This window comes from Protopterus annectens, chromosome 1.part1 (assembly GCF_019279795.1).
Source record: "Protopterus annectens isolate FY-2018-M chromosome 1.part1, PAN1.0, whole genome shotgun sequence".
Lineage (NCBI taxonomy): Eukaryota > Metazoa > Chordata > Ceratodontiformes > Protopteridae > Protopterus > Protopterus annectens.
Window position 1 is genome coordinate 1,621,139,570 of NC_056726.1, and position 18,166 is coordinate 1,621,157,735.

General features: G+C 34.9%; 1 protein-coding gene across 1 annotated transcript in view; it reads left to right on the plus strand.

Annotated features, from left to right (window-relative positions):
• Positions 1–244: 244 nt before the first annotated feature.
• LOC122816569 (ephrin type-A receptor 7-like) overlaps positions 245–18,166 on the plus strand; it is a 2,140,039-nt gene continuing 2,122,117 nt past the window's right edge. The window contains exons 1-2 of the mRNA XM_044089436.1: positions 245–257; positions 9,543–9,698. Of these exons, the coding sequence (XP_043945371.1) occupies positions 245–257; positions 9,543–9,698 (169 nt within the window). The remainder of the gene's footprint in view (positions 258–9,542; positions 9,699–18,166) is intronic.

Genomic DNA, 18,166 nt, shown 5'->3' on the forward strand with positions numbered 1-18,166 from the left:
AAAGAAATCGGTAGGCCAAAAGCTGACACCACATTACAATAAACGCTATTAAGTGGGGGACTTTGCCCCCATACCACCCATGGGGGATGTGCCCCCCACACCCCCCTTAACTAAATATACTAACTCCAAAATCACACTACAGTTGGGAAAAGGACAGATATAACAGAACAGCCAACCAATTTCTTTCCCTTGGAAAAAAAATTGATGATTTGGCCATTCGATGAAGTACAGCTTCAACATTTAGATGTCGATGAAAGGTAAGTTGACATTTTGGTTGGTCAACTTTATAATATAGACCTGATTACCCAACTCATAATCTGATCATGCTTCTTGAACCTGTTGAACTGTTCTAACTCGCCATCAGTATTTGTCAATCATGAGGGTAGAATGTGAGTTTTAATTACTCTGCTCATGCTCTATTTATTATATCAAAAGGATCTTGTTTCTTTTGTAGATAAACAGATACAATCACCTGCCACAGATTCATTCTATCATACTTCTTATCCCAATTCTTTTTTTCCATAAAAATAAGAGAGTTAATATTATATTATATGATCAATGCATAATGGTGGGACTTAGTTTTCTATTTCCAGTGCAGAAAACATCTTCCTTGAAATGGAGGCATCAGACTCAATTCCCTGTAGCAGAAGCAGATAAAACTTTCTCTGAGTTATGTAATTAATGCAATTTGTATTTACATTTCACACAGTTCAGATATTTGTTTGCAACAGAACTGTAAAGGTTATGTCTACAATAGCTGTTATATGCTATACTACGGAATACATACTCAGTGTTGCACTATTTACAAATATTGTACATAAGAATAAACAGTGTACATAATGTGCACGAAATGTTGTGGTATACCTTTGCAATTCTATACGCTAATAGGTTCATAGGCATTTACTAGGCTAATGACCACAAAGGCCATTTTAACCATAGCCAGGCATCCCAAATCTCTGACAATTTCTGGTACACTTGATAAGTCTAAGCAGGGATTTGTGAGATGAAACGTTTACAAGCAGGGGCTTGGGCGATTAACCATTTACAGGTTGCCTGTGTCCATTAGAGACATAGGTGCCAAACCAGCATAAATTTCCATAACTCCATCCAATTATCGGAGTTACACTTGAATTGGGTTAGAGATGAACCAGACTTGACATGGATGGGAAACCTGTTGCAGAGAAGAGGTAATCTCTGGGAGACATACCTGTCTCTCCAGCAGGTCCTATTTATATTGCAGGCAGGGTTTAAGACTATGACATCATCATGTTCTACTACATGTAAGCACTGTGATCCCACTTATTGTAAACTTTGATGCCTGTCACTTAGGACATGGTTGAAAAAGGTCCTTGTAGCAGCTCAATATCTAGTTAAAAAAGTAAAAAAAAAAATTCAGGCAAATAGATGATTGGACAAATGAAATGCAATTAATATAATCCATAAAGAACCAGTTGATGAATAGCCATTCCCAGGCACCATATTTGTGTCATTGTACTTTATATAGTATAGTTACTGTGCATAATTGAACAGGCATGACTGTATTGCTGGAATGGGCACTGGGAACAGAGCATGGTGACAGGCAGTTATCATGGTAAATGTCTTTGGATGACAATGTATGCGATGACACCAGAATGTCCTTTCAAATATCTCTTTGTCCTATTATTGCCATAGATAGCTAGAGATTAACTTTTTGATAAGGATGTTTCATATCCTGGTACCCATGATATTTGAAAATGTGACTGGTCACTCCTTTATGTCATCCACTAATTTTTTTTGTTAGAGTTAGGGTTTCCTCTTGTGCCTTCTCTTTTCTGATGTTGCTGGTGTGTCAGAAGGCAACGGGAAGACAGTGTATCATTCAAATCAGATGAAACATTATATTATAGTAAATCAGCCAACGTGATGATTACTAAATTAGACAAAATAACATAAATTTGGCTTACAGTCAGCTACCTTGAATGTTTCATAAGAGAAAGTCACACTTCTGTCTTGTTGTGAATGTAAATATCAACTCAAAGTCTCCAAGTGCACAGTAAATGCAAATGGACTTTCACAACTCTGTACTGACCATAACTTAGTAAGTATGAAGGAATGCAATATCTCACTGTACTACTTACTTATACTGACTATCTAAAGAAATCATCCATCCATTCTCAACCCCTTTTTCCCATGTTGCACATGGAATCAGGGTGTCACTTCAACAGTGACAATTATCTCAAGCCATGGTTCACACCACTGGGTGGCTAGTCCTGCCACGGTGGTACACCCATATCACTCACTCATACACACAGCCAATTTAGAGTGGCCAATCCACCTACTGCATGTTTTTAGAATGTGGGAGGAAACTGGTGCACCCAGGGGATACACCCACATGATCACAGGGAGGACATGCAGACTCTACACAGAATGCACCACAGCCAGGAATTGAATTGAAGAACATCTTGCTGTGGGGCAAGAATGCTAACCACTGCACATGTCGATTAAATTAAAACATCATGCAAATCTGCCACTTATCTTCTTACATACTATTCAAATCCCAAAATAATACAGTCAGAAAATTATTCTAAGATAATTAGGAAACTAGTATTAAATGGAATTAGTTCCCATGCCTTTCGTAGTCACCAGCCTGCCAGTGGCCGTGAACTCATTAACGAAGGGAATGCAAAATGAATATGTGCAGCTTATGCAAAGGTTGTACCACACATGTTCAAAAGCAAAGTTACACATAAACGTAGTATGTTTGTAAGGATCTATGCTCCAAATGCAGCTATGTGAAGGCTTCACCCCACAGTCACAATTGCTTAACATACTAACTCTGATATAATGCTAACTCATAATAATTTAAATACTTTATTTTGCTGATAAACAAGTATTCTCTTTATCACTGAAGTAGCGAAACATCTGACATTACTAATGCAACAGCTGAGGGTACAGCTGCAGCTGCCTTGCAAACACAGAAGAAAATGTTTGCAATGTTTATAAGTTTCATGTCCTCATTTTAAGAGTATTTAATTTGCATGCAGTGACTAATACTCATAGGTGAGATCAGGGCATGTGTGTTACTTCATTCTGTACCCAACTTGTTCTTTGTTAAGTCACACTGTCACTCATACTTAAAAAAGCTGTTTATAAATTACAGCTGATATTTTTGCAATGGGCATAACAAAAGTGAATGTCTTGTCTTTTTAACCAGTCAGTCACTTTTGGTAACATTTAGGGTTATTATGCACTCTGTCTATACTGATTAATTCTGGATCCCAAAAAATGTACATTTTACTTACCAGTGGCAGGAATTTCCACTTGTTTTTGAACACTTTACACCCTTTTTTCTTATCTTTAAAAAATAGCCTGAATAGCAGACTGAATTGTTATGAAATAGGGAACTAAAATGTTTTTTTTTTTTTTTTTTTAATTAATTTACAGTATATTGATGCATTATGATTAGCCTTTAAGCTATTTAGTACAATTTCTTACTATCGAGATTTGGTGCTAATGAGATACAATAATTACTATCAGTGTGTGCGTGTGTGTGTGTGTGTGTGTGTGTGTGTGTGTGTGTGTGTGTGTGTGTGTGTGTGTGTGTGTATCTGTGTTTACACATATACATGGGCTGCAAACAACTCATTAAAAGAAACTTCATTGAACTCTATCAGTATATAGAACATGAAAAGACTATATCACCAGAAATCCACAGAAATATTTTTTTTTTCTATTTTTTTGCAGGGCTGTCAAGCCCATATACCCCATTACCTATATAACATAAATATACTAACTCCAAAATCAAGCAGTACCAAGGAAAAGCAAAAAAAGAAAACCTTATACTACCCTGTCTTATGGCTATTTGCCCTCTTCTATGGCATGCCCCTTTGATACATGTGTTATTAAGTAACTGGATTTGAATAACACATATTCAAAAGGAGGGCACTTTGAGACATAGTATATTATAACAGCAATTCAAAACAACAGGTTCGATGCAGTAAGACATTTATTCTGGTGTGAGTGCCATACCCAAGTGTATTAGCAACATAACATAATCAGTATTCACATGGAAAGCGTAAGAATAAATTTAGTTTATGCTTATGGAATACATGTATGTGCATCTGAGAAATAATTGATAAAACAAAATATTAAGCATGACATTATATTATGTACTTTTTAAATTATTTGAAGTCTATTTTGAAAAGTGCTGCTTGAAACCAAATTGGGAACATCATTGGGTGATAACATTTAGTAATGCCTGCAACAACAAAGCACAGGTCATAATCTATCAATTCAAACACCTCTATTTCTTACATTTCAGAAACATATGAGAAGATAGCAGGACACCCTAACTCTCCTCCTTCATAGAAAATACATCTTTCCTACCTGCCTTCTACCAACTTTCAGACTCTGGCACCACAGAATATCCTACAGCACTGCAACTTCTTGTATCCTGCCTGATTTCTACTTTTCCAGCATTTGCCATCAAGTACAGATCATTTGACTTCATCATGCTACACGTCAACTTATCCTCTATTCTTGTCCTCCTACTGAGCCATTTGACATCCTTCTATGACTCAATAATAGCTCCTACCGTCTGTCCATCTCTGTCCCAACTACCTATCAATACTTCCTCCATAACGTCTCTACACATTGCACCAAGCCTACTTAGTTATGTCCCTTACCTTTACTCCAGATATAGACTGATTAACTCCATTTCTTCTCAAATCAAAATAAAAATTTAAATGAAAACATACTCTCCAAGACACAAGAATTAATAATACCCCATTATAGTAAAATCCTCCTAGGAGGATACATTCACCCTAATTTTGGAACTACAACCAACATCAAGACAATTCTCTGCCATACAGTACTCTAAACCAACAATGGTCTACCCCCACCCTATTAATATAACTTTTGCTGACATAAATGTTAGAAGCATTAGAAATAAAACTACTGAACTTCATGCTTGGATTACCCAACCAGTCATTGTTATATTTTCAGCATAACTGAAACTTGACTTAAATCCAGCATAAATGACTCCAAAGGTATACATCCCTGGCTATAATATCATCTGGAATGATCATATAAAGAGGAAAGGTAATGGTATTTCTCTAATATTTCCCAACATCTAGCACATTCCTCCTGCAACTAACCAATAGCAAAATTCAGTTCAGCAGAGTTTCTTATTACTTTCCTGAAAATTAACAGATATGTAGTACTACAGTACAGCTACACCAGCAGATATCCTTCATTAAATAATCATAACAATTCCAAATGAAAAAAAAAAATACTACTAGGTGATGTCAGTATGAATTGCCTGTACATAACCTTTGACCCCCTTTATCTGGCATGAACATATAAGATTTCACACAACTAATTAATTGCCCCACATTATAACAATACATCACAACCCTTATTAGACTGATGCTAGTATCAGATCCTAGCAAATTCACCATGAATGGCACAATGTCTGACTCTCCAACTGACCATCTTCCAGTTTGTACAACAAGACATCTCAGACATCCACTCAAACACCATGTTTATAAAACAACAGACAGACCGTCTAAGTTTAACCCCAAAATATCAATTACTACCCTAACATCTACGAACTAAAACATCCTAAAAATCACCTCCAAGGATGACAGTGTAAATTAATTCAGTAAAACGTTACTAAACATCTTAAATGGCCTTGCACACCCTAGAAGAAAGACTAAAAACAAATAATGACATATGGCTATCCCAAAAGAGTAGAATGTTAATGCAGGACAGAGGAAAAGTATAAAAAGAATGGCAAACATATAAAATACTACAGTATCTCAAAAACGTCCGAATGCTCTGCAACCCTACTAAAAAGCAAATAAATGAAGACAAAAAATATACTGCAATAGTAAACTCAACCCTGAAAAGTTCTGGTCAGGCATTGAAGACATTTTTCATCCCAGCCAAAAATTCAACCTAAACCTCTCCTGATAAGTGTCCACTCAAAACTACAATATGATTAATCTCTTATTTCTGTCCCTAACCTAGGATTCCCTAACATTTAATTGCAGCACTGTCCAATATCCAAAAGTCACCACACCCACCTTCACCTCTATATCTGTGCCCATATCATATATAAAACTACTCAAACAGATAAACAAATAATGTGCACTATACTCACAGGGGCATCTGTGTTGGAATTAAAGCAATGGCTAAGTCTCTTGAATTCAAACCATGCACTACTTCAGGTAATGACCTTTCAAGTGAGCACCTTAAAATAGCCGATCCTTTCTCAATCCTCAAAGATAAGTCAGTTCAGGAATCCCATTTTCCTTCTCTCTGGAAAACAAATCCCAGATTGTCCATGTACAAAAAGGAAAAAATTCAACAGACATTACTATCTGTAAATCTATAGCAATCTTATCTCTTCCCTCTAAAATATCTCCAGAAGCAAGAACTATTCCCCACACAACATGGCTTCCATCCCTCCCATAGTACTAACGCTGTACTTTTATCCTTTATAGATGCAGTTAGTAACATAACATGGCTTCCATCCCTCCCATAGTACTAACACTGTACTTTTATCCTTTATAGATACAGTTAGTAACACAACATGGCTTCCATCCCTCCCATAGTACTAACACTGTACTTTTAACCTTTATAGATACAGTTAGTAACACAACATGGCTTCCATCCCTCCCATAGTACTAACACTGTACTTTTATCCTTTATAGATACTGTTAGTAACACAACATGGCTTTCATCCCTCCCATAGCACTGACACTGTACTTTTATCCATTATAGATACTGTTAGTAACACAACATGGCTTCCATCCCTTCTATAGTACTAACGCTGTACTTTTATCCTTTATGGGCACTGTTAGTAACACAACATGGCTTCCATCCCTCTCATAGTACTAACACTGTACTTTTATCCTTTATAGATACAGTTAGTAACACAACATGGCTTCCATCCCTCCCATAGTACTAACACTGTAATTTTAGCCTTTATAGATACTGTTAATAACACAACATGGCTTCCATCCCTCCCATAGTACTAACACTGTACTTTTATCCTTTATAGATGCAGTTAGTAACACAACATGGATTCCATCCCTCCCATAGTACTAACACTGTACTTTTATCCTTTATAGATACTGTTAGTAGCACAACATGGCGTCCATCCCTCCCATAGTACTAACGCTGTACTTTTATCCTTTATAGGTACTGTTAGTAACACAACATGGCTTCCATCCCTCCCATAGTACTAACACTGTACTTTTAACCTTTATAGATACTGTTAGTAACACAACATGGCTTCCATCCCTCCCATAGTACTAAAGCTGTACTTTTATCCTTTATAAATACAGTTTGTAACACAACATGGCTTCCATCCCTCCCATAGTACTAACGCTGTACTTTTATCCTTTATAGATACTGTTAGTAACACAACATGGCTTCCATCCCTCCCATAGTACTAAGGCTGTACTTTTATTCTTTATAGATACAGTTAGTAACACAACATGGCTTCCATCCCTCCCATAGTACTAACACTGTACTTTTATCCTTTATAGATACAGTTAGTAACACAACATGGCTTCCATCCCTCCCATAGTACTAACACTGTACTTTTATCCTTTATAGATACAGTTAGTAACACAACATGGCTTCCATCCCTTCCATAGTACTAACACTGTACTTTTATCCTTTATAGATACAGTTAGTAACACAACATGGCTTCCATCCCTCCCATAGTACTAACGCTGTACTTTTATCCTTTATAGATACTGTTAGTAAATCTAGAGATGAGAGCAGACTAGTCTCCATCTTGTTTCTAGACTTGAAAAGTGTTCAGCACAGTTTGACACAGCAAACTTCTACTTCAGATATCCTTACTAGGTCTATCTCAACCCACCCTTCTCTTGTTCAAAAGCAACTTGTTCAAAAGATATCAGTCGGTAAAGTGTACTCCCCTCTCTCTCCATACCTCCCAACCATCACAAGTGCATCACAAGGTCCTGTCCTTGGTCTCCTCCGCTTTAACATTTTCAACAACACTCTCGACACATCCACACAACAGGCTTACCCAATACAATATGCAGATGACTCCACTCCATACTCAAATGCACATTTGAGAACCTGGCACATCTCCAAAAATTACTCAGGAAGCTTTAACAGTCACTGAAATATGACTTTATAACTTATACGTCATGCTCAACTGCCCCCCCCCAAAAAAGCTGCATCTTTTTTCCCCAAATCTGTCTCTCATGAAAATGAAACTTTGAAATCCTCTGTCTTAGTAATGCAACCATTAAAGTCACTTCTAGCAAATTATTATAAATGATAGTAGACAATAATCTTAAATTTGACTGGTATATACAAATTTGCATTGCAAACACAATAAAAACTAAAGATGCTTTATAGTGCTAGAAACCTTCTCACCAACACAACTGAAACTATACTCACCAGTATTTACATCCTCCTCTCACTACTTTATGCTGCCCCATCCTTACTAACCTCCAGGCATTACAAAAAACAATACTTGAACAATGCTATAATAAAGTGGCTAAATTTGCAGCTCTTACCTCTTTCACAACCCTCCACTGCACAGCACTAAAAAGCCTAAATTGGTTTGAACTACTACATCAACTAACATGACACAGCTTTTCACCACTTACAAAGTTAGCCAGCATCCATCTTCTTTTCCAGCACTAAATGCCATTCTACACAGTTATGTTTCCACTCGGTCATATGATCCAATGACCAAAATCTCCTCTCTGTTCACAAACCTATTAAATCTGCTGAGCAGGGTGTGGACTTGTACCATTTTGCTAAAGCCTGAAATTCTTTTCCTGTATCTATCAGGTCAATAACTGTGGCTGTGTTCTTGATCATCACCAGGGCAAACTATATTCTTGAATATGAACGTGCACCTGTTAATACTTTACACATACTTATGCCCCCTTCTTCACTCACTTTCTTACTTTGATTAATTTCTCTATTCACAATTCTCTTTCTAAATATGCTATAACCCTTTTTTCTCAATTTGATATTGCAATTTCTGTTTGAATTATACTCACTAACCTTTAATTTCAATAAACTGGATAACATGTCTTTAAATATTAAATCATTGTCATATAACTTGTGTCTATTCTTACCCAGTGTTTTCACATTAGGTCTAATTTGGTATAATTGTTTATACTGGATATTTTATATTTTTTATTGAATTATTTTTGGAGATTGTAAAATTATTGCTCTTAAAATGCTTTTTGTAATGCTTTGAAACTTTTCTTCATGGGCAATGCCAGAATTGCTCACCTACCCAGTCTGACTTTCCTGGAAATCAAATATTAATAAATTAATAAGTATGTGAATGTTGTGCTTATATAGAGATTGGTCTTTCATATGCAGCCAGAAAGCTAAACTGCATTTCTGACATCTGAGGATAATAGACCTTTTCACAGTTACCTCTGTTGTTTGACATTCCTAAGAATATTATTTTCAGCACTAACCAAGATGTACAAAGAATTGCTTAATTACACTTGACATGTTTTGTGATGGTGTGTAATCCTTCTCTACAGCCTGTCAGCCTGGATTTTATAAGATGTCAGCTCGACAAATGCATTGTTTGCCCTGTCCGGAGCACAGCTCATCAGAAGAAGAGGGAGCCTCCTTGTGTACATGTGAAAAAGATTATTATAGGACCTTGTTGGACCTGTCATCGTCACCTTGCACTCGTAAGTATATATTAATTTCTTTTGCATCTGGCTTTCCGAGATTCTGTAACCTCTACAAAATGAAGGGAATATGTTGCTGCATTTCTACTAAGTTCATGACTTGTTAGCACAACTACACTTCATAAAGCCAATGCAAATCTGCTGTCCTTAAGGCTAGTTGCGGTTTGTCATTTTCCAGGATGAATTGCATAGTGTTCAGAAAGATTATCTGTTGGGGCATGATCATATGTCTTGCAGTAACCAAGCAAACTGAATGCAGAGATTTGCTTCAGGATAACAGACAATAAGACTGCATGGAGAAAACTTTATTCAAGGATTCAAGATGGCAAAACACGTATCATAGAGAATAACATGTTTCCAGTTTATACCTTGAAAATTCTCACTATACCCATCATAACATCAGTCCTGGTATGTCATATTAGTGAACATACAGAACTGACCAGTAAATGTTTGAGCTTTTATTTGTGCTGTACTCTTTACTGTAACTAGATGAAAAACTGGCAATAAGAATGATTTCCATTTTTGTAAGAATATTAGTAACATGGATCTACGAAAATAAAGTCCACAAATTAAAGAACATAAGCAAAGAAAAGGGTTAAAAAATAAAATCTGACATCAAGCAGAATCTTTTTTTTTTAATCAAATACAAATAGATATATAATTATCTTGGTATGCTCATGAAAAAAAGAAAAGCAAAGCAGTGAATGAGTCTGTTGCCACCTATAGTCCTTCTTTTCAGGGGTATTTTGATACTACTGGGTGGTCAGCATCATACAAAGGCATGGCAAGTCATTAGGTGGGTGGTCAGCAGTGTACAAAGGCATGGCAAGTCATTGGTTGAGCCAACCTTAGTCTTAAACTTTAAGACTTAAAGGAATCCTCCAGGGACAGGTAACAGGAAATATTAAGAGCCTTGAGTCAAACAGAAAGGACAAGAGATGAGGAATTTTGAGGAAAAAATGCAAATGGATTAATAGCTGGGTTTGTGTAAACTGCATTTATTTATTTTTCTTTATTGATATTTGATTACTGGAAAAGTCCAACTGGGTAGGAGCCCATTTCTCAGCACAGGCCTGGGTAGAAAAGATCCAAAATATTATAAAAGATTTTACGAACAATAATTTTACAGTCTTTAAAAATAATACAAAAAACAAGCATTGCATTTTAAGCTTTAGATCTTCACTAGTGTGTTTAGACCACACATTAACTTTGAAATCTGTACTGACATCTTCCCCAGTACTCAGTGTCTTGATAACATAAAAGAAAGCTGTTCATATGTGTAAACGTCTGATCATAGTTAAACCGAACCATCCTTGACAACAGAGGGATCTTCCATGGAAGCACATCTAACATAAAATATGATAAATGTTATTACTGTATGGTGTTTTGTGGGCTAAGAAGTACAACACCTACTTAAAACTGTACAGATGGTGAATGCCATTATATGGATGGTATTTATCTTGGAATTCGCATGGAATTAATGAGTTGGTTGCTTCTAATTTAGCTATTCCATCAAATATGTTATTTTAAAACATTATAATCACTAGAAAGATACTGTAGTCATCCCAAAAGAAAACTAATAACATAATTTTCAACTCCTTTTAGATCCATAAGTCTGAGTTTAGTCATGTCAATAAGTTAACACATTCTTCCAGAAGGTGTTCATGATCAACATAAAAGTCAAAAGCTTAATTAACAATAGATGTCATGGTTTTTGATTGTCAAATGTTGCTTTACTAATCTAGAAGCCTCCCAGGAATTCCTAGATTTGGATGCTGGTATAGTAGTAAAATTGATTTCCTCTTATTAAAACAATTGTAATTATGTATTGATAGTACTGTATCAAACACCCTAAGGCAGAAAAGGTGTGTCAAGTACTTTGGTTTGTAACAGCTGGTTAGCAGACTACATCTAGAGTGTTGGATATTTCTGCAAAATGTTATTACAGTTTCTAACAACATCCTCTAGGGAAAATATTTGAACCTAATTATACTTTGTATAGACATTTCAAACTTCACTTCATGCAAAGCTTAGTCTGATCAAATTTCAAAAATGTTATAGGGAAAAAAATCTGTAGACAAGGATCTAGACTGTGAAATCACCTTCCAAACTGTTCATAAATAATTAAAACTTGCAAATATTAAAAGGAAAAAAAAAAGCTAAATGTGCAAGTTTCAGTGATGTTGGATAATTCCTCTCAGTAGAATATTGGCTACAACTCTGTGCACATATTGTAATCTCCTAGTAATTTGCTAATATTACATAATTATGATCATATGTTTACTCCTGTGCCAACTCAGTTTTTAGAAGTAAGTAAATAGATGTATCTACGTTCTTTAGTATGACTATTTTCTTGTACTGACAGTTTCATAACGTACTGCTGTCAGTACCTGGGTCATGACTGTAAAAGGTCAATCGACCACCTCAGCCACCTGTTTATCCAATGGTAACATAATAAAAAATAATATTTTGCTGTCAGAAGATGCTGTTAGGATAATGATTTTTTTCAGGAAGGACTGCACATAGATAAGATAAGGAACATGATGGGAACATTTTAATGTATGAATGGTATTAATGTCTGTTATTAAATGTATTCATTTTGATGATGGCCATTTAAACCTTTTTTCCATCTACCTGACACACAGGAGCCAGCAACTGACTTCATATACCTTTATTTCCTTTTTCATATCCATTAAATTACTGTCAGGGTATTGTTAGGGGATCTTAACTTGGAACATTCAAGAGGAAGACATGGACGTTTCCATGCCATAGTACAGAATTTGTCATGCAATCTCTTACTATTAGTTTGAGAAAAAGGACTTTCCATCTGCATTTTAGAAAGAGGTAAAATATAAAGTCAGGTACATTCAAGAAGGGCTATGTTAAGCAGAATATTTTCTAGAAGTGGCACTGAATGGTCCTTATTAACAAAATAAATACATAAATACATACATAAGAAGTTCTGCCTGTAACCCAGACAACAGAGGATTGAACAGTGACCCAGACACTCAGCTATCCTGGTGGAAGTAGCTCAAACCAATGCAATACTGATGCCTACTTTGTAATCTAATTTCCCATCTGATGTGGGGTCTATATTAGATCAGTGAATGCTTAAAAAAGCGAACACTGATTGATCGAACTTATTTAAGTGAATGTTCAAAATATCAAAGCAACAGAAACTCAAATTTTTTCTAGGGAAAGAATTTGGTTGCCCGTTTCTGTTGCTTTGGTATTTTCAGTGCTGTGGTGGAAAATTATGGGTCAGATTCAGGTAAGTGTGCGATTGTGTGGATGTGAGTGTTAGGGTGGGTTAGGTGAGTTAGGGTTACGGCGCAGGTTAGGTATGTGTGCAATTGTGTGGACATGAGGGTTAGGGCAGGTTTAGATGAGTTAGGGTTAGGGAGCAGGTGAGGTGAGTGTGTGATAGTGATGGACCTTAGGGTTAGGGTTTGGGTTAAGGTAAGTGGATAGTTAGTGGTGTGTGCATAGTTTAGCATAGGGTTAGGTGTCAGATTTTAGGTGTATGCGTGTGGATTTCTGTTTGTTTGGTGTGCTTGTGCTGTGTGTATGTGTTTTGGATCAGCGATTTTTTCCCTAGGATCTGACAGTTCGAGATTGTAAGCTTTCGCTTACATGAGTTCGATGAATCAGCATTCGCTTTTTTAAGCGTTCGCTGATCTAATATAGACCCCTGATGTGCTTCAGTCTTCATTGTCTTCACCTGTAAGTGAAAGTTCTTTCTGAACTTCTTTTGACTTCTGAAGTTTGGTATATCATATAATATTAAACACATAATGAGCCCATAGAATGATTATGACATGCTTTTTAAAATGCTTACATAAAATTGTTTGTATATCTACTAACATAGAAAGGCCTTACAATTTGGAAAGTATGTATAGGCACTTACTAGGCATTTATATAGATGCATGCAGCATCATTCTTTTAATGTATCTGTAAGCCATACTGTAAATAAGGTTTTTGAATATGATTTTTATTTTGTATGGCATATAATTGGTAGTTGGATGCAGGTAGAAGTGTCATTTTGATTCACCATGGTTACTTATGCAGATGCATTTGAACTGTATAACCTCTCACTTCATGAAAACATGATGTTAATAAATATTACTTTTCCCCATGGAGATGTATTACTGTGGTGCAATGCTTGTCTTGTCAGAAACAGATGAAAGGGTTATTGACCATGTCTCCTGTATAATATTACAATTTGGAGCTGTATTCCCAATCATTGTCAGAGTTGCATGCCTAATTTCTCTATCTAATTGGTGCTTATTCATATTTTCTGTAGCATGCTTCACTGCATTAAATATTTTAACTATTTGAATGCAATACATATTACAGCAGTTTTGAGTAAAAATGTAAATAAATGATCTTTGTTTTGAGTAAATGAATTCTCTCATGACAATCAGAATTTGTGCTAAATAATTTTAATGTATAATTGTAAAACAGAAGACTGAACCATGTAGTAAGGAGATAATAGAGGTGGGCATCAATAATATACAGATGAGTTTCAGTGCCAAACAATTCTTCAGTAACTAGTCAGTGAGAACATTTTATACATTTTTAAATATGGATATTTTTAACCATATCCTGACATTGCTTATTTTTTTGGCAAGGCTGCTTATCTAGGAGCAGGATGTCTAACATCTGGATTATTTATTTATCTTTTATTGACCAGGTAAGTCTAGTGGCCTCTTTCAGGGGAGACAAGAGGCAGTATTTATTGTATTAGGTGAAAGTTGGCCTGGGCTTTAGGGAACTTCCCCTAATCATTTAGTGTATAGGGACGCTGTTTGTGGTGTCACTTCCTGCTTCTGGTCTGGGCACTGAGGCAGCTCAAAGAAGCAGGAAGACAATAGTAAAATAAAAATTAACGATGGAAGTAGCCACAGTTGTTGATGCAAATGAAGAGGTCATTGTAGTAGAAGTATGCAAGGGTGTAGAAAAAGATGGTGAGCCTTGCAAAGAGTGAAATGATTGTGTTGTTGAACCAGAAAAGACAGTCAAGCCTTTTCAAGGGCAAGAGGTAGGTGTACAGAGAAAGGCATCTGTGCCTTTACAGTACGTGATTTTGAAGACATTTTTCAGCAAAACCTCTTTCAAGAAGAGGCATCAACCTAGGATGTGTTGTAACAACCCCCCAGTCAGGATGGCTGCCAGATGAATTACTTATGGATATGGTAGAGATGAGTGAACTGCAGAGTGGCAAAGACATATCCTGGGGAAAGTTAATGGATACAACTCAGAGAGAGAGTTTTCAACAAAAAGAAGAGACAGTGCTGAAAGGAAGATTGTACACAGAGATGGATAAGTCTGGGACTGAGAAAAAGAAAGATGTGTAACAAGTGTGAAGAAAAAGAAACTCTCCTGTAAAAATTGAAAAGAAGACAGACATTAAAATGGACAGATATAAGGTATGGGTCAAACTAATTATACCATTAGGAGTTAAAGTAAGTGAGGTAAGAGCTTGCATACATATAAATAAAGAAACATTTTGGGATATTTTTTGAGACTGGTGAAACTAATGGAAAAGTTCCTAAAAAAATATGAAAAATGAAAAACTGTATACCATGAAAATTATATGTATTTCAAACTTTTTATAGAGATACACAAAGAAAAAGATTAATATTCAGTGTAGGACTGAAGTCGAGAGAAAGACATTAAAAGTACATTTATTAAAGTTATATAAATATGTATTGGACATGTCAAAAATTTATGATAATAGACATTTGTGGACTGGAGTGTGGGATTGCAATGTGATTTTAAAAATTGAAAATGAGAGCATTGTACCTATTCCAAGTATTGTAAATGTTGAAGGGGCCAAAGGCATGGTGAATACTGAGGAAACATCATTTCTGTGTGGAAAAAATGATAATTTGATTAATAACTAAGTTAAAAGATGTTTATGTGGAAAGACGGGGCATGATATAAGGAAGTGTGAATTAAAATATTATAAATGTAATAAAAAAGGGTCATTTGTGGGAATGTGAGAAAAAAGTGAATGAGGTGAAGTCAGGTATAATAGATAATTCAATGGATTTAAATAAAAAAGAGATCATGCAGAGAAAAGTATTAGAAATAGGGGATATGCAAATTGTACAGGAAAAATCAAGTACAATTAACAGAGAGAAAGAATCACAAAAAGGACTTGATATAGAGAAAGGTGAGGAAAAAGAAATGAGGTTGAGTGACACTGAAGATTTGAAATGGAGTTTAGTTAAACAAAAGAGGACTTGTATTGGCACAAAGGTGCAGGAAAGAAAAAGAAAAATTATGGAAGGGAGTGAAAAAAGAGAAAATGAATGAGAAAAACTGAATATGTTGGTAATTATACAACATTAATGATGTAACAAGCAGGGAAGTATTATTATTATTATTATTGTTCTTGTTGTGTCTTTCGGAACTCCGGTCCGCTAATGATTGGCAGTTGATTTTTACATGCTGAGTTGCCAGCCCTAATGCACAACCTTCAACGAAGGTACACCCATTCATGCATGTCTCCACAGAAGATGCTCGAGCTGAGAAGCGAACGGGACAACGTCTTGCTGTGCGGTGACAACGCTACTGCAGCACCACCACTGCGGATTATTATTATTACTATTATTGTATTATATTAAAAGACATTACATTTTCAACAAAGAAGAGAGATGCCAAACAGACTTGTGGTGGGAAAAATGTGATATGGAAATTAGAAAGAGAATCTTGCTCTAGAAAACTTATTATATTTAAAGATACAATAAAAATGTTGGATGTCACACTTGGAATAAGCAACAGTTCTTGATGTAAGATGGAAAAAACAATTTTTTAGAATAATTGCAATTTATGGATACATGCTAAAAAAGATAGAGAAGAAATGTTTAGAAACATTATTCAGTATATTAGAATGAATATGGAAAATAATTGTAATATGGCAATTTTAACTGTAATTCAAAACTGCATAAAAAGAAAGCGTATAATGCTACATTAGTGTGGGATATAAAATATGGACAGTTAAAAGTTTGGAAGAAAATACATGGACATATAGTACAGGAAAAATGGATATAGATTATGTTTTATTTCCATTAGGTTCACTCATAGTAGAAGAAGGGGTGTTGACAGGTTTTTCAGATCACAAGGCAATTTGGATTGTGTTAAAAGAAAATTCTGAGTATAAAAGAATAAGGGAGAGTTTAAACAGAATAAATGAGGAGAAACGGGATGATGTAGGATAATCTGATGCATTAGATTTATGGCAGGATCGTGCAGAAATGAAACAATTGTGTGAATGATAGTTTAGCTTTAAACAGAAGTATAAAAAAGTTATTTAATTTGAGAGAAAAAGAAAAGAAGTGAAATAAAGTATAAGATATTAAGCAATGACTCTATTGAAAGTTTAGAAAAAAATCACAAAAGTTTTTTTTTTTATCAAAGAACAAGAGTTACATAAGTTAAATCAGAAAAACAGAATATTTATTGTATAAGCAAATATATATTTACAGGGAAAAGGGGGAAATAACCCAATTTTTGAGTAAAATAATTAAAGAGAATAATAGTGTTATGAGATGTATGAAAGACACATCAGGTATAATACAAAATACACAGGAGAAAATTATGGAAATTGTAAAAGTATATATTAGAACAGTTTTTAAACTACAAATAATAACAATTAAGATATGGAAAGTAGGTAACATTTTGGATAAAGATAATGAAGACATAAAAAAGAAAACTGGGATAGAGGAATTAGAATATGTATTAAGAGTAGTTGATTTAGAATTGACAACAGGCCCGGATGGAATAGAATATGGCATGTATAAAATATGACATTACATGAAAAAGGGGTTTCTAAGGGTATTAAATGAATGCTTAGGCAAAAGATTTGTGTATAAAGAATTATGTTGTGGTGCAGTCAAATTTATTTGTAAAAAGATGACAATGTGAGATAAAGAATTGGAGACTAATAGTCTTGAAAAATATGGACTATAAAATGTTTATAAAAAATTATTCAAACAAGAAGGCGAGAGAAAGAATGTAAAGTTATAACTGAGTGTGTGTGTGTGTGTATATATATATATATATATATATATATATATATATATAAATTATTCTGGCTAAAGATAAGTTAGGAATGAGGAAAGTAATAGAGTATTTGTATGAGGTTATAAAAGGAATAGGAAAAAGTAAAGGATTAGGTTTTGAAGGCACAATAGGAGGCATTCAGTTTAATATGAAAAAGATAAAAGTACTTGGATTAAGCTATGGGTAACAAGAAAATAAAGAGATGATATGAGCAATACATGTTTATTTTGGAAATGTTTAAAATTATCCTTTAAGAAAATATATACTTGATTAATTCAATTCTATTGTCTAGAATTCGTTATTTAGCAAGTGTTTCAGAGTTTCTTTAATATATGTGAAAGAAGTGTATAGTATGTTTTTTTCCATTATTTGTTTTTAAATTGAACCCTGTTAAAGGA